General features: G+C 48.5%; 1 protein-coding gene across 1 annotated transcript in view; it reads left to right on the top strand.

Annotated features, from left to right (window-relative positions):
• The window catches only part of LOC142341067 (uncharacterized), a 131,543-nt gene that overhangs the window by 58,801 nt on the left and 47,500 nt on the right, over positions 1-25,242 (top strand). Inside the window, exon 11 of the mRNA XM_075391918.1 lies at positions 2,378-2,565. Coding sequence (XP_075248033.1) covers positions 2,378-2,565 — 188 coding nt within the window. The remainder of the gene's footprint in view (positions 1-2,377; positions 2,566-25,242) is intronic.

Genomic DNA, 25,242 nt, shown 5'->3' with positions numbered 1-25,242 from the left:
TTGTTTCAATTCATGGAAGGCCACAAGCGTCTATCGCGGCTATTTTCCGGCAATCTGCCGGCTATGTTAGTAAAACTGTCCTTCGATATTTTTCGATGTAATTTTTTTCCTCTCTTGAACTCAGTAATCCATTCGTCTTCCCGCTCAGTTGACAATTGTTCCAATGAAACCAGCTAATGCGGGTTCATTGAATCTTTGGTAACTTACTTGTTCCTCGGATAATCACTCTGGCAACTCAGAGTCACTAGATTAATTAGGTAGCCCAAATATTACTAATTAGTTTAAGCCAACTGTATATCCCATAAAGATTGCTCTTTCTTTTACATCACTTTCCAGTGATGCCTGGAACCGGGCCAAACGAACCATAACTATATTTACCCTCTTGATTGTGACTTGATGGCACAGGACGCATCTTCGTAACGCGGCGATGTACTATCTTGACACAGGTAGCGGCGTTGATAAGCAGAACAGAACCGACAGGGAGGTACAGTAAGAACACATCCGCGTACTCCTTGTCGAACCAGGAGTATTTATCCTTCAGCGCACAGTACTTGAACTGGGAATTGTCTAAGAGAACAGCCACACGTAGCTCTCGAAAGAACAAGTTTGGACTCATTACACCTGATAAAAATAATAAAAAATTAACTGAAAAAGGTTAGTTGGCCTGAGTGCACAATGGTTTTGTTCATGAAATCAAAAGAGAAAGAAAATAGAAAATTAGAAAAGTTACTTGCGTGTTTTTATATAGCACGTCACTAAGTAGCAAATACAACGCGCACCGGGGCGCGGGGGAGGGGGATTAAAATTATATCTTCAATTAGCTGGGGGCGGGGGAGGGGAACAGAACAGATACCTCAGAATGGCATCTTAAGTTAGATTGCATTTCAACTTTAAGCTGGGTCTTTTCTTTCAAATACTTAAACTGGAGCTTTTAACCTATGGTTAAAAGCTCTTATTTCTTTCATTGTTTCATTTCATGGAAGGCCACAAGAGTCTATCCCGCCTAATTTCCGGCAATCTTCCGGCTATGTGTTTTACAGTACCACCTGCTAATTGTCAGAAAGAAAACTCGAGCAATGAATTCATACACACTATTGAGAGGTAAGTGATGTCAATAATTTTGGGGTCATAAAGATTAACTAACTATTGCGACGCACATTTGACAAGAATACCTTTAAATGCAAGTATCACAATCCACGGATGGTGATATTTAGCTGAGAGCTAGCATTTTTAAAATCTAATTATTAATAGCCGCCCTCATCTTCTCAGCCGGCTATTATTGCGCTCGTATTGTTTTTTACTTCGTCAAACTTTTTTTCGCTTTACCATTTTGCTGCTTTTTAATAGCCGCCCTCATCTTCTCAGCCGGCTATTATTGCGCTCGTATTTTTTTTTACTTCGTCAAACTTTTTTTCGCTTTACCATTTTGCTGCTTTTTAATAGCCGCCCTCATCTTCTCAGCCGTCTATTATTGCGCTCGTATTTTTTTTTTACTTCGTCAAACTTTTTTTCGCTTTACCATTTTGCCGCTTTTTGGACATTTTGCGTGAAATCTTTTTGACTTCTCTAGGGTAGTTTCTCTCTTCTCTCATTCTGCTAAAAATGAATTTGAACATCAGTTGCTAAGCAAAGCAATTCAAAATGAACAGAGTCGGTATAAAAAATTGAAGTCAAAAATAGAAACGGGATAAACCCATAAAGCCCAATTTTAGATGCCCGCTATTTGAACGTCGTTCCTATATGTCTTAGTTACCACCTCTAATGCTTATTGGTGTTGATAGTAGCCCCTGTAGCCTCTCTCTAAGAAGCAGAAGTATGTTCAACTACGAAATGCCATCAAAATAAATCGGACTTAATAAATATTTTTGTACAAAAATCTTTTTTTTTCAATATATTCTATTCGTTCAATCCCAATCATGCTTATTGGAATCAACGGCGGCTATTTTCCGGCAATCTGCCGGGTATGTTTTACTATTGAGTCAATTGGCCCAAGCTCAGTGAAAAATAGACTATTAGGTCGACATTTTACTTTTGACTGTTAATTAAATGTGTGTCAAGATGTTGAATGTGTTCTGAGGTATAAATATTAAGCCAAGGTAATACCAATGTTATATATATATATATATATATATATATAATATATATATATATATATATATACCAGCTCTCAAAAAAGACTAAAGCTAAATGAGGCAGACTACAGTAGACGTTGTTCCGTATTGTTTAGACCAGTTGTTCCGTATATATATATAATGACCTATAATGCCTTTACCTCGAACGTTTGTTTTGATTTCAGTAATTTTTTCAAGATTTTTGGAAAAAGCTTTAAGGATATAAATACATGGGGCAAACAGCTCCACTTTTGTTGTTTTTGCAGTGCCGTCATTCAGCATTTCGGAAAGCGATTCAGCCGAGATTACCTTAACTAAAGGAGGCTCATCCGAAATGTATGTGGATACTAACCCAAACATAGCCCAGTTAGCCTCAGGGGGACACCCTCACCCTCCCCCAACATCTACTGGAGCAGCAGCAACCCTCTCGGATAGTCTCGGTCAACATCAACAGGTTTATTGAACTTCTTCCCGGGTTGACCCTTTTTAGATACCATATCCAAGTCAAGGCAAAATTTCTTGTACGCTCATGCTATGGTTTCTGAGAGCACGTTTTAGGAATCTAAGAGGTATTGTAAGCAGAGCAGCACGTTTTTGATGAATTTCTCACAGATCTAATCTTTTTATTATCAGGGATATGGTATCTGAGAAATCATGCATGACTTACTTATGAAATCAATGATAGGCTTATGGTGGTCAACCTGGTTTTATTGCTTCAAGAATTACTACTGGATAACATGAGCAGAGTAACGATCTTAATTTTTATCCCTCTCAGGTTGAGACCGAATGGTTAACTTGTAAGAACTTGCAAGTTTCTTGCAAAAGATGGTTAACTTGAAAGAACTTGCAAGTCGAATGGTTAACTTGTAAGTTTCAGTCCAAACTGAAAAACCCATTAAAAAGAAATTATGATTGATTTGGTATGAAAAATTTTCTAGTTATATCGAAGTTTCTTGAATTATTGATATTTGACGGAAAAAAGATTCTTCTTGACCTGTACTAGAGGCAAAAATTCCAAAACATTTTGACTGTTCAAAGTTTCTGACTTTATTAATTTTTATTGTTAAAGTTGCGAAGAATATATTAGTCCATATTAAGAACCTTTGCACGTGGTTAATATGAGAATGAATTTGCTGTTGTTCTCTGCTATTTTAAGGGAAAACAATTAAAAATTTTCACTAGATTCTTTTTCTCTGTACTTTCAGCGTTAACTTTTTTGTTGACAATCTCTGCAAAGAGCGAAAAAGCTGCACACATTGGGCAACTATTATTTCATTGATTAATGTAATTTAAAAAAAAGTGTGAGGGTCCCGCTTTCCCTATGAGAAGTTGCTGCTTAGCAGAAAGGAAACAATTTTTTTTTGCAAACTTTGAATCGCGAAACGTTTTGTTTTGATTGGAGCCAATTTCAATTTCGTAAGCCGGCTTTAAACAATACTAATGGCCACAAAAAAAGTCCAAGTAGAAGAAACATGCTATTAAAAGATCATATGACATAAATATTTTACATTTAAATGTACTTGTTTGTTCAAAGTTTCCTTTTTTATGAAACTCAATTGCCTATAACTTTCTGGTCCGTAACTCTTCTGCAAACTATAATAGTGTTAGAGAAAATTTAGTAAAAGGAGAAAACAAAACATTTTAAAAACGGATGTGGTTTTCTGCAAATACCAAGAAAAGAGAAAAACCTCGACGAAACTACTGTTTTCTACTGAAAAAGCCTCAAAAAATACTGTTTTAACAGTCAATTGCGGATTTTTCTGTAATAAAAATATAGTTCATTGTCTTGCCGTTTCGAATATTTATTCTTCTGTTATTGTTTTTTATTGCGTTATTTTGAAAATTAATTACTCTGCTTGACCTCAACCAGATGACAAAATTCAAAAAAAATTTGACTGTTCATAGTTTCCGACTTTATTAGTTATTATTGTTAAAGCTGAGAAGAGTATATTAGTCCATATTAGGAACCTTTGTGCGTTTTTATTGTAAGAATAAATTCGTTTGTGTTTTCTGCAATTTTATGGTAAAACATTTAAAAATTATCCAGCCTATAGTAAGATTTTACCACGAGGGGAACTCAAGGAAGCGTGAATTGCCTATTTAATTGCTCTCTGAGAAATTTTGTTTCAATTATTTGTGACCTGCTGGTCTCTTCATGGGATTTGAAAAAGAGTAATTATTTCGGTAACGTCTGAAACTCAGCATCTGACTTTGAATGCATGACCTCATATGTTACTCTCGTTGGAATGAGTTTTTACGTCATTCAGGTGATAACTTTTTTTTATCATACGTGACTTAACTTCACAAAAAAGTTGGTTAGAGCTGCAGAAAAAATGCATACAAACACTGCAGAAGTGGACGCTGAAATATGCAGAATTGAACGCTAAGGAATGCTAAAATTAACTATGAGTTTACATTATAACCATTCAAAGTTGTTATTAGCACGAACTCCGTAATTGACTATTTTATATTTTAATCACTCGCCCAAACAGAGGGGAGATTGCTCGATCCATTGTAGGGGAAATGACAAATTTTATTTGCCCAAGCAGAGAGAAAATGAACCGTGTCTAGGAAATCAACCCCCCACGCAGAAAAACCACAAAATTTGAGATTGAAAATTAATCCCCACGGAATTAAACACTCATTTTAAATCTTAGTTTTGATTTTGATAGTTTGTTTGGATGTGGTAGTTTCATATCAACTCCCACAGACCGCAAAGGCATGACCATTGCCCGCAAGTGTTATTCGAGTGGGGATTCATTTCAGTTTTGTTTGTTTCCTATCCAAAAATAAGTGGGTTTTTTCCGTGCTTTTTTTCTAAACCCAATTAAGATTATAAACGCTAACTTTTTTTCAAAAGAGCTCACTCAATCCCTAATGATTTAAAAATAATGACGGCAATGGGTTTTTTGCCGTTTCCAACAGTTCATTCCCTCCAGGAGTAAAATTTTGATGCAAAAAGAATTTAAGATCTTTAAAGAGTAACTTTTATTTAGAAAAATTACAATGGAAAGCTCTACAATTGGAGATTAAGAGTTGGAACCTGAAAATTTGATCTTGAAACATAATTACACAAAAAACTAATCTAGAAATATTTCTGCAAGATAAAGCTCGTATTGCAGTATTAAAATTTCTTCCATCAGATACGCCCTTAAACATTCATATGCTTGAGTTATATAGAAAAGATCATCTGTGAACAGTTTTTCATTAAAATAATATTGACCCAGAACACTTCCGAATGAACCAGATGGCTTCAAAATTTAAAGATGGCAAAATGAGAGTACCAAGAGTTCATTGCATAAATTTTTATAGCAGTTTTTATTTCCTAGATGTTCTTAAAAACTTATTGGAAAAATTTTAAAGCGGCAAAAAATTGGGGACAAAGTTTTGTACTTTTAAAAAAGTAGAAGCGAAATAAGGGCCTAATCCAGACAAACTAACAGAGCTACTCCAAACTGAATAAATGATTGCTTATCTGTTTTTATAGACACAAAGCTGTAACAGGAGAGGAAATACTTTGCGGTGCTCCTGGTTTTTTTGCAAATGGAAGAGGAGCATTGAGATTATAGTTTTTCTAGCTGACGCCAGCGTGTTTATGAGAAGAACCTTAGAGTTTTATTTTCAAATATTGACTTCTGTTTTTGAAGATTGGATTTTAGTAGCAGCCTTGTTACTAATACATTTTAGTTTGGAACTCCTAGTTTTTCTCAATGCTTGAAAAGGAATTTATTAGCTGTTTTCTTCCCATAAGATTCCTGCATTCCTATTGCGAATGACAAATAATACACGCCCTTCCGACCCCCCGCCATCTCACCAACCTCTAAAAAGCTTCTGCAGAATGAACTTTAACAAGATTTAATAACTTTTATTAATATACCACTGAATGTTTTCACATCGAAGTTTGAGCGGCGTCAATAATTTTTTTAATCTTATATTTGTATCTGTTTCTTTCTATTTTATATGGCAAGCACGTTTGTTTATTTTGCTGCTATTTTGGCATTCTGCCGTCTTTGTTAATTAAATAAATTCAACTAGGATAAATATCAGAGCAAAATATTTTTTTTTCGTTTTCATTGACTTTGATAATGTGTGCAAGGAATAAATAAAAAAGAATCTTTTGGTCTTATCAAGACGCGGCTTTTCCTGCCTTCTCTGTCGTATCATGTCTCTTTGTTCCCATTATTACATTTTCAAATTTCAATTGTTTGTTTTACTGATTAGTTTCCTTACCTGACATCAAAAGTTACAACTCCTTTCGTCTTTTCAGGTGGCTTTCAAAAACCCTAACATTACGGAGCAATTCATATACGGCTATTAAAGCACTGACATGTCCAAGTGTCAATGAAGTCAATACGATCAATAATAGGCACCTACTAGAGCTGGCGATTGCAGCTGGGGCGAGGGATTGCGTTGGCGCACTACAGAAGGATCACTTTCTCGTCCATGTGTCAAGGAAGTTAGTAGGAGGTACCTACTGGAGCTGGCAATGGCTGCTGGGGTTAAGAGGTGCGTTGGCGCTCTGCAGAGGGAGCACTGACACGTACAAGTGTCAAGAAAGTCTGTAGGAAGCACCTATTGGAGCTGGGGATCGCTGCTGGGGTGAGTGAGTGCGTTGGTGCACTGCAGATTGAGCAGTGACGCGTCCAAGTGTCAATGAATTCAGTAGGAGGCGTGTACTGGAGCTGGCGGTGGCAGCTGGGATAAGGGGGTGCTGTGAATGGTTGATTCCAAAACATACATTATGCGCGTTTTGGTATTGTAGTCTTTTAAAAACTTCACAGGATCCGATTATTTTAAAAACTTTTTTTTAAAGATACAACTAACAAAATAATGTCACCATTAGGACTTTGTTTTTTTACCCCAGCTTTTTCTCGGCATTTCAAACTGGAAAACAGTCTGCAAATAGTTTCTCAACCCAATATTCGAATTGGCTATCTGTTAATGGGTTTTTAACCCGAAGCCAACTTAAAACATAACTGGCCCCGAAACTCATTTTATAGTTCACCGTAAAAAGCGTTTCATACACTTTCAACTCTCAAAATGACGGTTCCTCTTGACCTTGAAATCCATTTGACTACTTCACGACTGTTATTTTCAATGTTTTGTACTCACAGAGTTGACGTTGACCAAAAAATTGACCCATTGCCTACAGTTGTACACTTCTACTATACATTGATGAAGGACCACTTCCTTGTTGTGTTATCTTTTGGAGGTAAACTTGCTTCATTTGTTGGTGGAACTCATCTCGGATCGCCAATATGATCACGACGTTGCCTTTCCTTCATTTTCTGTCGTATCATGTCTCCTTGTTCCCATTATTACACGTTTCGACTTTCAATTATTTGGTTTCTTAATTGATTTCCTTACATGACATTAAAAGTTACAACTCATCTTTCTTTTCACATGACTTTCAAAAACTTTATAACATTACGAAATGATTCAGAATGAACAAAATAGGACACTTTACGCAAATTAATGGAGAAGTTAATACTGGGCTTTAACATCCTCGGGTCCCGAAACCTGACCCTAAATTGACGGGGGTTTGCAGTACACAAGTTGCAGCTTAACGGCTGGTCTAGTTAAAGAACCTAAAGCTGTTTTTTTGCAAGACATGGCGATTTTGTCGAGCCCGATAGAAATCCTGGTGACACGCCCTCGTGGCCACATTCCTCTGGGAGTCCACTCCTCCAGCAGCCATACCAAATCGCCCACGTACAGAGCAGCTTCTTTTGACGTCCCGTTTCGTCTCTGATTCACTTTGAGGATGTACTTTTGAAGCAGTTTTTTCCAGTTCTGTTGCAGGAATTGCTTGACTTGGGTCCATGATGTCGAGTTCAGACTGGCTGACTCTTGGAAGAAAAGTGTTGGCACATTTGCAAAATGTCGCTCCAAGAGGAAATGATCGGATGTCTGAGGATTGTCGTCCTTGTTGTCATTCCTAACATGAGTCAATGGCCTGGATTTTACAAGACAACCCGCTTCTGTGAGAATGGTTGCAAAGGCCTTAGGTGTCAAGTTCCAAAAGCTAAAATTGATGAGAAGAACTCCTTAACTATTCAGACGAGTCTCCAAATAGTTAAACAATTTCTTTTCATCAGTCTTGGCTCTTTGAGGTTGACACCTGATGTTTTTGCAACCACTGTCAAGGAACCGGAAAGTCAGTCCATTGACTCACGTGAGGAACGACAACCCAGACAACAATCGTCTGACATCCCATCATTTCCTCTTGGCGCGACACTTTGCAACCTCTGGGTTGAGGTTGTTCGTTGGCGCACGGCTTACGGAGCATTGACACGTATAAGTGTCACTGAAGTCAGTAGGAGGTGCCTAATAGAGCTGGCGACGGCAGCTCGGGTGAGAGTGCGTTGACGCGCTGCAGAGGGAGAACTGACGGGTCCAAATGTCTAGGAAGTTAGTAGGAGGCACCTACTGGAGCTGGCGATGGCAGCTGGGGTGAGGGTGTGTGATGGCGCACTGCAGAAGGAGCACTGACACGTTCAAGTGACTAGGGAGTCAGTAGGAGGCACCTACTTTAGCGAGCGATGGCAGCTTGGGTGATCAAGTACGTTGGCAAACTGCAGAAAGAGCACTGACAAGTGCTTTGGCGCAAGGCTGGGAATACTGACAGGTCCAGGTGTCAAAAAAGTCAGTAGGAGGCACCTACTGGAGCTGGCGATATCATCTGAGGTGAGGGAGTGCGTTGGCGCACTCTAGAAGGAGCACTGACACACATAAGTGTAAATGAAGTCATTAGTAGGCACCTACTGCAGCTGGCGCTGGCAGCGGCGGTGATGGAGTGTGTTGGAGCACTGCAGAGGGAGCACTGACACGCCCAAGTGTCTAGGAAGTCAGTAGCAGGCACCTACTTTAGCTGCCGATGGCAGCTGGGGTGACCAAGTGCGTTGGCGCACAACAGAAGGAGCACTGACAAGTCCAAGTGTCAATGGTGTCAGTAGGAGGCACCTAGTGGAGCTGGCAATGGCAGCTGATGTGAGGGAGTGCTTTGGCGCGCTCAAGAATGAGCACTGACACGTCCAAGTGTCGATGAAGTCAAAAGGACCAATAGTGTGCACCTGTTAGAGCTGGCGATAGCAGCTGGGATGAGAGAGTGCGTTTGCGCACGGCGGTTGGAGTACTGACACGTCCAGGTGTCAATGAAGTTAGTAGGAGGTACCTACTGGAGCTGGCGATGTTAGCTGATGTGAGGGAGTGCGTTCGCACACTGCAGAAGGAGCATTGACTTGTCCAAATGTCTAGGAAGTCTGTAGGAGGCACCTACTGGAGCTGAGGATTGCAGCTGGGGTGAAGGAGGACAATGGCGCATTGCAGAAGGAGCACTGACAACTCCAAGTGTCAATGAAGTCAGTAGGAGGCACCTACTGGAGCTGGCGATGGCAGCTGAGATGAGGGAGTGCGTTTGCGCACAGCAGAATGAGCACCGACACGTCCAAATGTCTAGGAAGTCAGTAGGAGGCCCCTACTGGAGCCTGCGTTGCAGCTGTGGTGAGGAAGTGCGGTGGCGCACTGCAGAAGGAGCCCTGACACGCATAAGTGTAAATGAAGTCAGTAGGAGGCACCCAATGTAGCTGGAGCTGGCAGCTAGGATGATCAAGTGCGTTGGCGCACTGCAGAAGGAGCACTGACAAGACCAAGTGTCAATGGAGTCAGGAGGCACTTACTAACGCTGGCAATGGCAGCTGCGATGAGAGATCGCTTTGGTGCACGGCTGTTGGAGTACCGACACGTCCAGGTGTCAATGAAGTCAAAAGAAGGCACCTTTTGCAGCTGGCGATATCAGCTGAGGTGAGGGAGTGCGTTGGCGCATTGCAGAAGGAGCACTGACACGTCCAAGTGTCAATGAACTCAATAGGAGGTGCCTATTAGAGCTAACAATGACGGCTGGGGTGAGAAGGCGCGTTGGCGCATTGCAGAAGAAGCACTGACACGCATAAGTAAAAATGAAGTCATTAGGAGGCACTTATTCTATCTGGCGCTGGCAGCTGGGTTGAGGGAGTGTGTTGGAGCACTGCAGAGGGAGCACCGACACGTCCAAATTTCTAGGAAGTCAGTAGGAGGCACCTACTGGAGCCTGCGTTGCAGCTGGGGTGAGGAAGTGCGGTGGCGCACTGCAGAAGGAGCCCTGACACACATAAGTGTAAATGAAGTCAGTAGGAGGCACCTACTGTAGCTGGCGCTGGCAGCTGGGGTGATCAAGTTCGTTGGCGCACTGCAGAAGGAGCACTGACACGCATAAGTGTATATGAAGTCAGTAGGAGGCACCCAATGTAGCTGGAGCTGGCAGCTGGGATGATCAAGTGCGTTGGCGCACTGCAGAAGGAGCACTGACAAGTCCAAGTGTCAATGGAGTCAGGAGGCACTTATTAACGCTGGCGATGGCAGCTGCGATGAGAGAGTGCTTTGGTGCACGGCTGTTGGAGTACTGACACGTCCAGGTGTCAATGAAGTCCAAAGAAGGCACCTAGCTGGGGTTGTATCTGGCGCTGGCAGCTGGGGTGAGGGAGTGTGTTGGAGCACTGCAGAGGGAGCACCGACACGTCCAAGTTTCCAGGAAGTCAGCAGGAGGCACCTACTTTAGCGGGCGATGGCAGCTGGGGTGATCAAGTGCGTTGGCGCACTGCTGAAGGAGCACTGATAAGTCCAACAGAAATGAAGTCAGTATGAGGCACCTACTGAAGCTGGAGATTTCAGCTGAGGTGAGTGAGTGCGTTGGCGCATTGCAGAAGGAGCACTGACACGTCCAAGTGTCAATGAACTCAATAGGAGGTGCCTATTAGAGCTAACAATGACGGCTGGGGTGAGGGAGCGCGTTGGCGCATTGCAGAAGGAGCAGTGACACGCATAAGTGTAAATAAAGTCATTAGGAGGCACTTACTGTATCTGGCGCTGGCAGCTGGGGTGACCAAGTGCGTTGGCGCACTCTAGACGGAGCACTGACAAGTCCAAGTGTCAATGGTGTCAATAGGAGGCGCTTACTAACGCTGGCGATGGCAGCTGGGATGAGAGAGTGCGTTGGCGCACTGCAGAAAGAGCACTGAGACGTCCAAGTGTCTAGGAAGTCAGTAGGAGGCACCTACTGGAGCTGGATATGGCAGCTGGGGTGAGGGAGTACGATGGCGCACTGCAGAAGAAGCACTGACACGCATAAGTGTAAATGAAGTCAGTAGGAGGCACCTACTGTAGCTGGCGCTGGCAGCTGGGGTGATCAAGTGCGTTGGCGCACTGCTGAAGGAGCACTGATAAGTCCAACAAAAATGAAGTCAGTATGAGGCACCTACTGAAGCTGGCGATCGCAGCTGAGGTGATGGAGTGCGTTTGCACACTGCAGAAGGAGCACTGACACGTCCAAATTTCTAGGAAGTCTGTAGGAGGCACCTACCTACTGGAGCTGGCGCTGGCAGCTGGGGCGATCAAGTGCGTTGGCGCACTGCTGAAGGAGCACTGATAAGTCCAACAAAAATAAAGTCAGTTTGAGGCACCTACTGAAGCTTGCGATCGCAGCTGAGGTGAGGGAGTGCGTTTGCACACTGCAGAAGGAGCACTGACACGTCCAAATTTCTAGGAAGCCTGTAGGAGGCACCTACTGGAGCTGGCGATGACAACTGGGCTGATCAAGTGCGTTGGCGCACTGCAGAAGGAGCACTGACAAGTCCAAGTGTCAATGGTGTTAGTAGGAGGCGCTTCTTAACACTGGCGATGGCAGCTGGGATGAGAGAGTGCGCTGGCACACTGCAGAAGGAGCACTGAACCGTCCAAATTTCTAGGAAGTCTGTAGGAGGCACCTACTGGAGCTGGCAAGGACAACTGGGCTGATCAAGTGCGTTGGCGCACTGCAGAAGGAGCACTGACAAGTCCAAGTGTCAATGGTGTTGGTAGGAGGCGCTTCTTAACACTGGCGATGGCAGCTGGGATGAGAGAGTGCGTTGGCGCACTGCAGAAGGAGCACTGAGACGTCCAAGGGTCTAGGAAGTCAGTAAGAGGCACCTACTGGAGCTGGAGATGGCAGCTGGTGTGAGGGAGTGCGATGGCGCACTGCAGAAGAAGCACTGACACGCATAAGTGTAAATGAAGTCAGTAGGAGGCACCTACTGTAGCTGGCGCTGGCAGCTGGGGTGATCAAGTGCGTTGGCGCACTGCTGAAGGAGCACTGATAAGTCCAAGTAAAAATGAAGTCAGTAGGAGGCACCTACTGAAGCTGGCGATCGCAGCTGAGGAGAAGGAGTGCGTTGGCGCACTGCAGAAGGAGCACTGACACGTTCAATAGTCTAGGAAGTCAGTAGGAGGCACCTGCAGCAGCTGGCGATGGCAGCTGAGCTGAGGGAGTGTGTTGGCGCACTGCAGAAGGAGCATTGACACGTCCAAGTGTCAATGAACTCAATAGGAGAGGCCTATTAGTGCAAACGATGGCAGCTGGGGTGAGGGATCGCATTGGTGCACTGCAGAAGGAGCACTGACATTCATAAGTGTAAATGAAGTCATTAGGAGGCACCTACTGTAGCTGGCGCCGACAGCTGGGGTGAGGGAGTGCGATGGCGCACTGCAGAAGAAGCACTGACACGCATAAGTGTAAATGAAATCAGTAGGAGGCATCTACTGTAATTGGCGCTGGCAGCTGGGGTGATCAAGTGCGTTGGCGCACTGCTGAAGCAGCACTGATAAGTCCAAGTAAAAATGAAGTCAGTAGGTGGCAACTACTGAAACTGGCGATCGCAGCTGAGGTGAGGGAGCGCGTTGGCGCACAGAAGAATAAGCACTGACACTCATAAGTGTAAATGAAGTCACTAGGAGGCACCTACTGTAGCTGGCGCTGGCAGCTTGAGTGAGGGAGTGTGTTGGAGCAGTGCAGAGGGAGCACTGACATGTCCAAGTGTTAATGCTGTCAGTAGGAGGCGCTTACTATCGCTGGCTATGGCAGGTGGGTTGAGGGAGTGCGTTCGCATACTGCAGAATGAGCACTGACACGTCCAGGCGTCAAGGAAGTCAGTAGGAGGCACCTACTGCAGCTGGCGATGGCAGCTGAGGCGAGGGAGTGTGTTGGAGCACTGCAGAGGGAGCACTGACACGTCCAAGTGTCTAGAAAGTCAGTAGGAGGCACCGACTGCAGCTGGCGATGGCAGCTGAGGCGAGGGAGTGTGTTGGAGCACTGCAGAGGGAGCACTGACACGTTCAAGTGTCAATGAACTCAACAGGAGGCGCCTATTAGAGCAAACGATGGCACCTGGCGTGAGGAAGCGCGTTGCACACTGCAGAAGGAGCACTGACACTCAAAAGGTAAATGAAGTCTTCAGGAGGCACGTACTGTAGCTGGCTCTGGCAGCTGGGGCTAGGGAGTGTGTTGGAGCACTGCAGAGGGAGCACTGACACGTCCAAGTGTCTAGAAAGTCAGTAGGAGGCACCTAATTTAGCGGGCGATAGCAGCTGGGATGACCAATTGCGTTGGCGCACTGCAGAAAAATTACTGACAAGTCCAAGTGTCAATGGTGTCAGTAGGAAGCGCTTACTAACGCTGGCGATGGCAGCTTGGTTGAGAGAATGCGTTGGCGCACGGCTGTTGAAGTACTGACATGTTCAGGCGTCAATGAAGTCAGTAGGGGGCACCTACTGGAGCTGGCGATTGCAAATGCGGTGTGGGAGTGCGTGGGCGCACTGCACAAGCAGCACTGCCACGTCCAAGTGTCTAGAAAGTCAGTAGGAGGCACCTAATGGAGCTAGAGTTGGCAGCTGAGGTGAGGGAGTGCGTTGGCGCAGTGCAGAAGGAGCACTGACACATCCAAGTGTCAATGAACTCAATAGGAGGCGGCTATTAGAGCTAGCGATGGCAGCTGGGCTGAGGGAGCGCCTTGGCGCACTGCAGAAGGAGCACTGACACTCATAAGTGTAAATGAAGTCATAAGGATGCACCTACTGTAGCTGGCGCTGGCATCTGGGTGAGGGAGTGTGTTGGAGCACTGCAGAGGGAGCACTGACACGTCCAAGTGTCTAGGAAGTCAGTAGGAGGCACCTACTTTAGTGGGCGATGGCAGCCGGGGTGATCAAGTGCGTTAGTGCACTTCAGAAGGAGCACTGACAAGTCCAAGTGTCAATGGTGTCAGTAGGAGGCGCTTGCTAACGCTGGCGATGGCAGCTGGGATGAGAGAGTGCGTTGGTGAACGGCTGTTGGAGTACTGACACGTCCAAGTGTTTAATAAGTCAGTAGGAGGCACCTACTGCAGCTGGCGATGACAGCTGAGGCGAGGGAGTGTGTTGGAGCACTGCAGAGGGAGCACTGAAACGTCCAAGTGTCTAGAAAGTCAGTAGGAGGCACCTACTGCAGCTGGCGATGGCAGCTGAGGCGATGGAGTGTGTTGGCACACTGCAGAAGGAGCACTGACACTCAAAAGTGTAAATGAAGTCTTTAGGAGGCACGTACTGTAGCTGGCTCTGGCAGCTGGGGCCAGGGAGTGTGTTGGAGCACTGCAGAGGGAGCACTGACACGTCCAAGTGTCTAGAAAGTCAGTAGGAGGCACCTACTTTAGCGGGCGATACCAGCTAGGATGACCAATTGCGTTGGCGCACTGCAGAAAAATTACTGACAAGTCCAAGTGTCAATAGTGTCAGTAGGAGGCGCTTTCGAACGCTGGCTATGGCAGCTTGGTTGAGAGAGTGCGTTGGCGCACGACTGTTGAAGTACTGACATGTTCAGGCGTCAATGAAGTCAGTAGGGGCACCAACTGGAGCACGCGATTGCAAATGCGGTGAGGGAGTGCGTGGGCGCACTGCGCAAGCAGCACTGACACTTCCAAGTGTCTAGAAAGTCAGTAGGAGGCACCTAATGGAGCTGGCGTTGGCAGCTGAGGTGAGGGAGTGCGTTGGCGCACTGCAGAGGGAGCACTGACACATCCAAGTGTCTAGAAAGTCAGTAGGAGACACCTACTTTAGCGGGCGATAGCAGCTGGGATGACCAATTGCGTTGGCGCACTGCAGAAAAATTACTGACAAGTCCAAGTGTCAATGGTGTCAGTAGGAAGCGCTTACTAACGCTGGCGATGGCAGCTTGGTTGAGAGAATGCGTTGGCGCACGGCTGTTGAAGTACTGACATGTTCAGGCGTCAATGAAGTCAGTAGGGGGCACCTACTGGAGCTGGCGATTGCAAATGCGGTGTGGGAGTGCGTGGGCGCACTGCACAAGCAGCACTGCCACGTCCAAGTGTCTAGAAAGTCAGTAGCAGGCACCTAATGGAGCTAGAGTTGGCAGCTGAGGTGAGGGAGTGCGTTGGCGCAGTGCAGAAGGAGCACTGACACATCCAAGTGTCAATGAACTCAATAGGAGGCGGCTATTAGAGCTAGCGATGGCAGCTGGGCTGAGGGAGCGCCTTGGCGCACTGCAGAAGGAGCACTGACACTCATAAGTGTAAATGAAGTCATAAGGATGCACCTACTGTAGCTGGCGCTGGCAACTGGGTGAGGGAGTGTGTTGGAGCACTGCAGAGGGAGCACTGACACGTCCAAGTGTCTAGGAAGTCAGTAGGAGGCACCTACTTTAGTGGGCGATGGCAGCCGGGGTGATGAAGTGCGTTAGTGCACTTCAGAAGGAGCACTGACAAGTCCAAGTGTCAATGGTGTCAGTAGGAGGCGCTTGCTAACGCTGGCGATGGCAGCTGGGATGAGAGAGTGCGTTGGTGAACGGCTGTTGGAGTACTGACACGTCCAAGTGTTTAATAAGTCAGTAGGAGGCACCTACTGCAGCTGGCGATGGCAGCTGAGGCGAGGGAGTGTGTTGGAGCACTGCAGAGGGAGCACTGAAACGTCCAAATGTCTAGAAAGTCAGTAGGAGGCACCTACTGCAGCTGGCGATGGCAGCTGGGGCGATGGAGTGTGTTGGCACACTGCAGAAGGAGCACTGACACTCAAAAGTGTAAATGAAGTCTTTAGGAGGCACGTACTGTAGCTGGCTCTGGCAGCTGGGGCCAGGGAGTGTGTTGGAGCACTGCAGAGGGAGCACTGACACGTCCAAGTGTCTAGAAAGTCAGTAGGAGGCACCTACTTTAGCGGGCGATACCAGCTAGGATGACCAATTGCGTTGGCGCACTGCAGAAAAATTACTGACAAGTCCAAGTGTCAATAGTGTCAGTAGGAGGCGCTTTCGAACGCTGGCTATGGCAGCTTGGTTGAGAGAGTGCGTTGGCGCACGACTGTTGAAGTACTGACATGTTCAGGCGTCAATGAAGTCAGTAGGGGCACCAACTGGAGCACGCGATTGCAAATGCGGTGAGGGAGTGCGTGGGCGCACTGCGCAAGCAGCACTGACACTTCCAAGTGTCTAGAAAGTCAGTAGGAGGCACCTAATGGAGCTGGCGTTGGCAGCTGAGGTGAGGGAGTGCGTTGGCGCACTGCAGAGGGAGCACTGACACATCCAAGTGTCTAGAAAGTCAGTAGGAGACACCTACTTTAGCGGGCGATAGCAGCTGGGATGACCAATTGCGTTGGCGCACTGCAGAAAAAGCACTGACAAGTCCAATTGTCAATGGTGTCAGTAGGGGGCACTTTCTAACGCTGGCGATGGCAGCTTGGTTGAGAGAGTGCGTTGGTGCACGGCTGTTGAAGTACTGACTTGTTCAGGCGTCAATGAAGTCAGTAGGGGGCACCAACTGGAGCACGCGATTGCAAATGCGGTGAGGGAGTGCGTGGGCGCACTGCAGAATGAGCACTGACACGTCCAAGTGTCAATGAACTCAATAGGAGGCGCCTATTAGAGCTAGCGATGGCAGCTGGGCTGAAAGAGCGCGTTGGCGCACTGCAGAAGGAGCACTGACACTCATAAGTGTAAATGAAGTCATTAGGAGGCACGTACTGTAGCTGGCTCTGGCAGCTGGGGCAAGGGAGTGTGTTGGAGCACTGCAGAGGGAGAACTGACACGTCCAAGTGTCTAGAAAATCAGTAGGAGGCACCTACTTTAGCGGGCTATAGCAGCTTGGATGGCCAATTGCGTTGGCGCACTGCAGAAAAATTACTGACAAGTCCAAGTGTCAATAGTGTCAGTAGGAGGCGCTTTCTAACGCTGGCGATGGCAGCTTGGTTGAGAGAGTGAGTTGGCGCACGGCTGTTGAAGTACTGACATGTTCAGGCGTCAATGAAGTCAGTAGGGGGCACCAACTGGAGCACGCGATTGCAAATGCGGTGAGGGAGTGCGTGGGCGCACTGCGCAAGCAGCACTGACACTTCCAAGCGTCTAGAAAGTCAGTAGGAGGCACCTAATGGAGCTGGCCTTGGCAGCTGAGGTGAGGGAGTGCGTTGGCGCACTGCAGAAGGAGCACTGACACGTCCAAGTGTCAATGAACTCAATAGGAGGCGCCTATTAGAGCTAGCGATAGCAGCTGGGCTGAAAGAGCGCGTTGGCGCACTGCAGAAGGAGCACTGACACTCATAAGTGTAAATGAAGTCATTAGGATGCACCTACTGTAGCTGGCGCTGACAACTGGGGTGAGGGAGTGTGTTGGAGCACTGCAGAAGGAGCACTGACACGTCCAAGTGTCTAGAAAGTCAGTAGGAGGCACCTACTTTAGCGGGCGATAGCAGCTGGGATCACCAATTGCGTTGGCGCACTGCAGAAAAATTACTGACAAGTCCAAGTGTCAATGGTGTCAGTAGGAGGCACCTAAAGGAGTTGGCGTTGGCAGCTGAGGTGAGGGAGTGCGTTGGCGCACTGCAGAAGGAGCACTGACACGTCCAAGTTTCAATGAACTCAATAGGAGGCGCCTATTAGAGCTAGCGATGGCAGCTGGGATGAGAGAGTGCGTTGGCGCACGGCTGTTGAAGTACTGACATGTTCAGGCGTCAATGAAGTCAGTAGGGGGCACCTACTGGAGCTGGGGATTGCAAATGCGATGAGGGAGTGCGTGGTGCACTGCACAAGCAGCACTGACACGTCCAAGTGTCTAGAAAGTCAGTAGGAGGCACCTACTGCAGCTGGCGATGGCAGCTGAGGCGAGGGAGTGTGTTGGAGCACTGCAGAAGGAGCACTGACACATCCAAGTGTCAATGAACTCAATAGGAGGCGCCTATTAGAGCAACCGATGGCAGCTGGGTTGTGGAAGCGCGTTGGAGTGCTGCAGAAGGAGCACTGACACTCAAAATTGTAAATGAAGTCATTAGAAGGCACGTACTGTAGCTGGCTCTGGCAGCTGGGGCGAGGGAGTGTGTTGGAGCACTGCAGAGGGAGCACTGACACGTCCAAGTGTCTAGAAAGCCAGTAGGAGACACCTTCTTTAGCGGGCGATAGCAGCTGGGATGACCAATTGCGTTGGCGCACTGCAGAAAAAGCACTGACAAGTCCAAGTGTCAATGGTGTCAGTAGGAGGCACCTAATGGAGTTGGCGTTGGCAGCTGAGGTGAGGGAGTGCGTTGGCGCACTGCAGAAGGAGCACTGACACGTCCAAGTGTCAATGAACTCAATAGGAGGCGCCTATTAGAGCTAGCGATGGCAGCTGGGATGAGAGAGTGCGTTGGCGCACGGCTGTTGAAGTACTGACATGTTCAGGCGTCAATGAAGTCAATAGGGGGCACCTACTGGAGCTGGGGATTGCAAATGCGATGAGGGAGTGCGTGGTGCACTGCACAAGCAGCACTGACACGTCCAAGTGTCTAGAAAGTCAGTAGGAGGCACCTACTGCAGCTGGCGATGGCAGCTGAGGCGAGGGAGTGTGTTGGAGCACTGCAGAAGGAGCACTGACACATCCAAGTGTCAATGAACTCAATAGGAGGCGCCTATTAGAGCAACCGATGGCAGCTGGGTTGTGGAAGCGCGTTGGAGTGCTGCAGAAGGAGCACTGACACTCAAAATTGTAAATGAAGTCATTAGAAGGCACGTACTGTAGCTGGCTCTGGCAGCTGGGGCGAGGGAGTGTGTTGGAGCACTGCAGAGGGAGCACTGACACGTCCAAGTGTCTAGAAAGCCAGTAGGAGACACCTACTTTAGCGGGCGATAGCAGCTGGGATGACCAATTGCGTTGGCGCACTGCAGAAAAAGCACTGACAAGTCCAATTGTCAATGGTGTCAGTAGGAGGGGCTTACTAACGCTGGCGATGGCAGCTTGGTTGAGAGAGTGCGTTGGCGCACGGCTGTTGAAGTACTGACATGTTCAGGCGTCAATGAAGTCAGTAGGGGGCACCTACTGGAGCTGGTGATTGCAAATGCGGCGAGGGAGTGCGTGGGCGCACTGCACAAGCAGCACTGACACGTCCAAGTGTCTAGGAAGTCATTAGGAGGCACCTACTGAAGCTGGCGTTGGCAGGTGAGGTGAGGGAGCGCGTTGGCGCACTGCAGAGGGACACTGACACGTCCAAGTGTCTAGGAAGTCAGTAGGAGGCACCTACTGTAGCTGGCGCTGGCAACTGGGGTGAGAGAGTGTGTTGGAGCACTGAAGAGGGACACTGACACGTCCAAGTGTCTAGAAAGTCAGTAGGAGGCAACTACTTTAGCGGGCGATAGCAGCTGGGACGACCAATTGCGTTGGCGCACTGCAGAAAAATTACTGACAAGTCCAAGTGTCAATGGTGTCAGTAGGAGGCGCTTACTAACGCTGGCGATGGCAGCTGGGATGAGAGAGTGCGTTGGCGCACGGCTGTTGAAGTACTGACATGTTCAGGCGTCAATGAAGTCAGTAGGGGGCACCTACTGGAGCTGGCGATTGCAAATGCGGCGAGGGAGTGCGTGGTGCACTGCAAAAGCAGCACTGACACGTCCAAGTGTCTAGAAAACCAGTAGGAGGCACCTACTGCAGCTGGCGATGGCACCTGAGGCGAGGGAGTGTGTTGGAGCACTGCAGAAGGAGCACTGACACATCCAATTGTCAATGAACTCAATAGGAGACACCTACTTTAGCGGGCGATAGCAGCTGGGATGACCAATTGCGTTGGCGCACTGCAGAAAAAGCACTGACAAGTCCAATTGTCAATGGTGTCAGTAGGAGGGGCTTACTAACGCTGGCTATGGCAGCTTGGTTGAGAGAGTGCGTTGGCGCACGGCTGTTGAAGTACTGACATGTTCAGGCGTCAATGAAGTCAGTAGGGGCACATACTGGAGCTGGTGATTACAAATGCGGCGAGGGAGTGCGTGGGCGCACTGCACAAGCAGCACTGACACTTCAAAGTGTCTAGGAAGTCATTAGGAGGCACCTACTGGAGCTGGCGTTGGCAGGTGAGGTGAGGGAGTGCGTTGGCGCACTGCAGAGGGACACTGACACGTCCAAGTGTCTAGGAAGTCAGTAGGAGGCACCTACTGTAGCTGGCGCTGGCAACTGGGGTGAGGGAGTGTGTTGGAGCACTGCAGAGGGACACTGGCACGTCCAAGTGTCTAGGAAGTCAGTAGGAGGCACCTACTTTAGTGGGCGATGGCAGCCGGGTGATCAAGTGCGTTAGCGCACTGCAGAAGGAACAATGACAAGTCCAAGTGTCAATGATGTCAGTAGGAGGCGCTTACTAACGCTGGCGAAGGCAGCTGGGATGAGAGAGTGCATTGGCGCACGGTTGGTTGAGTACTGATACGTCCAGCTATTAATGAAGTCAGTAGTAGGCACCTACTGGAGCTGGCGATGGCAGCTGAGGTGAGGGAGTAAGTTGGCGCACGGCTGTTGGAGTACTGACACGTCCAGTTGTCAATGAAGTCAGTAGGTGGCACCTACTGGAGCTGGTGATGGCAGCTGGGGTGAGGGAGTAAGTTGGCGCACGGCTGTTGGAGTACTGAAACGTCCAGGTGTCAATGAAGTCAGTAGTAGGTACCTACTGGAGCTGGCAAAGGCAGCTGGGATTAAGGAGTACGATGGCGCATTGCAGAAGGAGCACTGACACGCATAAGTGTAAATGAAGTCAGTAGGCGGCACCTTTTGTAGCTGGCGCTGGCAGCTGGGGTGATCAAGCGCTTTGACGCACTGCTGATGGAGCACTGATAAGTCCAAATATCAATGGAGTCAGTAGTAGGCGCTTACTAACGCTGGCAATGGCAGCTGAGATGAGAGAGTGCATTGGCGCACGGTTGGTTGAGTACTGATACGTCCAGGTGTTAATGAAGTCAGTAGTAGGCACCTACTGGAGCTGGCGATGGCAGCTGAGGTGAGAGAGTGCGTTGGCGCACTGCAGAAGGAGCACTGACACGTCCAAGAGTCCAGGAAGTCAGTAGGAGACACCTACTGGAGCTGGCGATGGCAACTGAGGTGAGGGAGTGCTTTAGCGCACAGCAGAATGAGCACTGACACGTCCAATTGTCAATTGTGTCAGTAGGAGGCGCTTACTAACGCTGGCGATGGCATCTTGGTTGAGAGAGTGCGTTGGTGCACGGCTGTTGAAGTACTGACATGTTCAGGCGTCAATGAAGTCAGTAGGGGGCACCTACTGGAGCTGGTGATTGCAAATGCGGCGAGGAAGTGCGTGGGCGCACTGCAAAAGCAGCACTGACACGTCCAAGTGTCTAAGAAGTCAGTAGGAGGCACCTACTGTAGCTGGCGCTGGCAACTGGGGTGAGGGAGTGTGTTGGAGAACTGCAGAGGGACACTGACACGTCCAAGTGTCTAGGAAGTCAGTAGGAGGCACCTATTTTAGTGGGCGATGGCAGCCGGGTGATCAAGCGCGTTAGCGCACTGCAGAAGGAACAATGACAAGTCCAGGTGTCAATGGTGTCAGTAGGAGGCGCTTACTAACGCTGGCGATGGCAGCTGGGATGAGAGAGTGCGTTGGTGCACGGCTGTTGGAGTACTGACACGTCCAAGTGTTTAAGAAGTCAGTAGGAGGCACCTACTGCAGCTGGCGATGGCAGCTGAGGCGAGGGAGTGTGTTGGAGCACTGCAGAAGGAGCACTGACAAGCATAAGTTTAAATGAAGTCAGTAGGCGGCACCTTTTGTAGCTGGCGCTGGCAGCTGGGGTGATCAAGTGCTTTGGCGCACTGCTGATGGAGCACTGATAAGTCCAAATATCAATGGAGACAGTAGTAGGCGCTTACTAACGCTGGCAATGACAGCAGAGATGAGAGAGTGCGTTTGGTTGTTTGAGTACTGATACGTCCAGGTGTTAATGAAGTCAGTAGTAGGCACCTACTGGAGCTGGCGATGGCAGCTGAGGTGAGGGAGAGCGTTAGCGCACAGCAGAATGAGCACTGACACGTCCAAGTGACAATGAACTCAATAGGAGGCGCCTATTAGAGCTAACGATGGCAGCTGGGGTGAGGGAGTGCGTTGGAGCACTGCAGAAGGAGCACTGACACGTCCAAGTGTCTAGGAAAACAGTAGGAGGCACCTACTTTAGCGGGCGATGGCAGCTGGGTTGATCAATTGCGTTGGCGCACTGCAGAAGGAGCAATGACAAGTCCAAGTGTCAATGGTGTCAGTAGGAGGCGCTTACTAACGCTGGCGATGGCAGCTGGGATGAGAGAGTGCGTTGGTGCACGGCTGTTGGAGTACTGACACGTCCAAGTGTTTAAGAAGTCAGTAGGAGGCACCTACTGCAGCTGGCGATGGCAGCTGAGGCGAGGGAGTGTGTTGGAGCACTGCAGAAGGAGCACTGACACGCATAAGTTTAAATGAAGTCAGTAGTCGGCACCTTTTGTAGCTGGCGCTGGCAGCTGGGGTGATCAAGTGCTTTGGCGCACTGCTGATGGAGCACTGATAAGTCCAAATATCAGTGGAGACAGTAGTAGGCGCTTACTAACGCTGGCAATGACAGCTGAGATGAGAGAGTGCGTTGGCGCTTGGTTGTTTGAGTACTGATACGTCCAGGTGTTAATGAAGTCAGTAGTAGGCACCTACTGGAGCTGGCGATGGCAGCTGAGGTGAGGGAGAGCGTTAGCGCACAGCAGAATGAGCACTGACACGTCCAAGTGACAATGAACTCAATAGGAGGCGCCTATTAGAGCTAACGATGGCAGCTGAGGCGAGGGAATGTGTTGGAGCACTGCAGAAGGAGCACTGACACGCATAAGTTTAAATGAAGTCAGTAGGCGGCACCTTTTGTAGCTGGCGCTGGCAGCTGGGGTGATCAAGTGCGTTGGCGCACTGCAGAAGGAGCAATGACAAGTCCAAGTGTCAATGGTGTCAGTAGGAGGCGCTTACTAGAGCTGGCAATGGCAGCTGGGATGAGAGAGTGCGTTGGCTCACGGCTGTTTGAGTACTGACACGTCCAGGTGTTAATGAGATCAGTAGGAGGCATCTACTGGAGCTGGCGATGGCACCTGAGGTGGGGGAGTGCTTTGGCGCACTGCAGGAGGAGCACTGACACGTCCAAGTGTCTAGGAAGTCAGTAGGAGGCATATACTGTAGCTGGAGCTGGCAGCTGGGGTGGTCAGGTGCGTTGGTGCACTGCAGAAGGAGCATTGACAATTCCAAGTGTCAATGGAGTCATTAGGAGGCGCCTACTTGAGCTGGCAATGGCAGCTGGGATGAGAGAGTGTGTTGGCTCACGGCTGTTGGAGTAATGACACTTCCAGGTGGCAATGAAGTCAGTAGGAGACACCTACTGGAGCTGGCGACGGCAGCTGAGGCGAGGGAGTGCGTTGGCGCAGTGCAGAAGGAGAACTGTCACGTCCAGGTGTCAATGAAGTCAGTAGGAGGCACCTACTGGAGCTGGCGAAACTAACTGTGGTGTGAGTGTGCATTGGCGCATGGCTGAAGGAGATATGGAATGTCTAAGTTTCAAGGAGTAATGTAGAATGTACCTACCGGAGCAGGCGAGGGCAGCTGGGGTGAGGGAGTGCGTTGGTACATGGCTGTTGGAGCACTGACACGTCCACATTTCAAGTAAGTTGGTAGGAGGCACCTACTGCAGTCGGCGATGGCTGCTGGGATGAGGGAGTAAGTTGGCGCACGGCTGTTAAAACACTGACGCGTTCGAGTGTCAAGGAAGTCAGTAGGAGGCACCTACTGGAGCTGACGATGGCAGCTGGGGTGAGGGAGTGCGTTGGCGCACGGCTGTTGGAGCACTGACACGTTTTATTGTCAAGGAATTTAGTAGGAGGCACCTACTGGAGCTGGCAATGGCTGCTGGGGTGATGGAGTAAGTTGGCGCACGGCTGTTAAAACACTGACGCGTCTGAGTGTCAAGGAAGTCAGTAGGAGGAGCCTACTGTAGCTGGCGCTGGCAGCTGGGGTGAGGGAGTTTGTTGGAGCACTACATAGGGAGCACTGACACGCATAAGTGAAAATGAAGTCAAAAGGAGGCACCTACTGTAGCTGGCGCTGGCAGCTGGGGAGAGGGAGTGTGTTGGAGCACTGCAGAGGGAGCACTGACATGTCCAAGTGTCAATGAAGTCAAAAGGATAAATAGTAGGCACCTGTTAGAGCTGGCGTTGGCAGATGGGATGAGGGAGTGCGTTGACGCACTGCAGAAGGAACACTGACACTTTCAAGTGTCAATGAAGTCAGTAGGAGGCACCTACTGGAGCTGGCAATGGCAGCTGATGTGAGGGAGTGCTTTGGCGCGCTCAAGAATGAGCACTGACACGTCCAAGTGTCGATGAAGTCAAAAGGACCAATAGTGGGCACCTGTTAGAGCTGGCGTTGGCAGATGGGATGAGGGAGTGCGTTGACGCACTGCAGAAGGAACACTGACACTTTCAAGTGTCAATGAAGTCAGTAGGAGGCACCTACTGGAGCTGGCAATGGCAGCTGATGTGAGGGAGTGCTTTGGCGCGCTGCAGAATGAGCACTGACACGTCCAAGTGTCAAGGAAGTCAGTAGGAGGCACCTACTGGAGCTGGCGAAACTAACTGTGGTGTGAGTGTGCATTGGCGCATGGCTGGAGGAGATATGAAATGTCTAATTTTCAAGCAGTATAATAGATGGTACCTACAGGAGCTGGCGAGGGCACCTGGGGTGAGGGAGTGCGTTGGTACACGGTTGTTGTAGCACTGACACGTTTAAGTGTCAAGGAAATTCGTAGGAGGCACCTACTGGAGCTGGCGATGGCTGCTGGGGTGAGGGAGTAAGTTGGCGCACGGCTGTTAAAACACTGACGCGTCCGAGTGTCAAGGAAGTCAGTAGGAGGCACCTACTAGAGCTGACGATGGCAGCTGGGTTGAGGGAGTGCGTTGGTGCACGGCTGTTGGAGCACTGACAAGTCGAAGTTTCATGTAAGTCGGTAGGAGGCACCTAC

Source organism: Convolutriloba macropyga, chromosome 6 (genome assembly GCF_964194025.1).
Source record: "Convolutriloba macropyga chromosome 6, txConMacr16.3, whole genome shotgun sequence".
NCBI lineage: Eukaryota > Metazoa > Xenacoelomorpha > Acoela > Convolutidae > Convolutriloba > Convolutriloba macropyga.
Note: the sequence above shows the minus strand (reverse complement) of the source record. Positions and strands in the feature narration are given on the sequence as shown.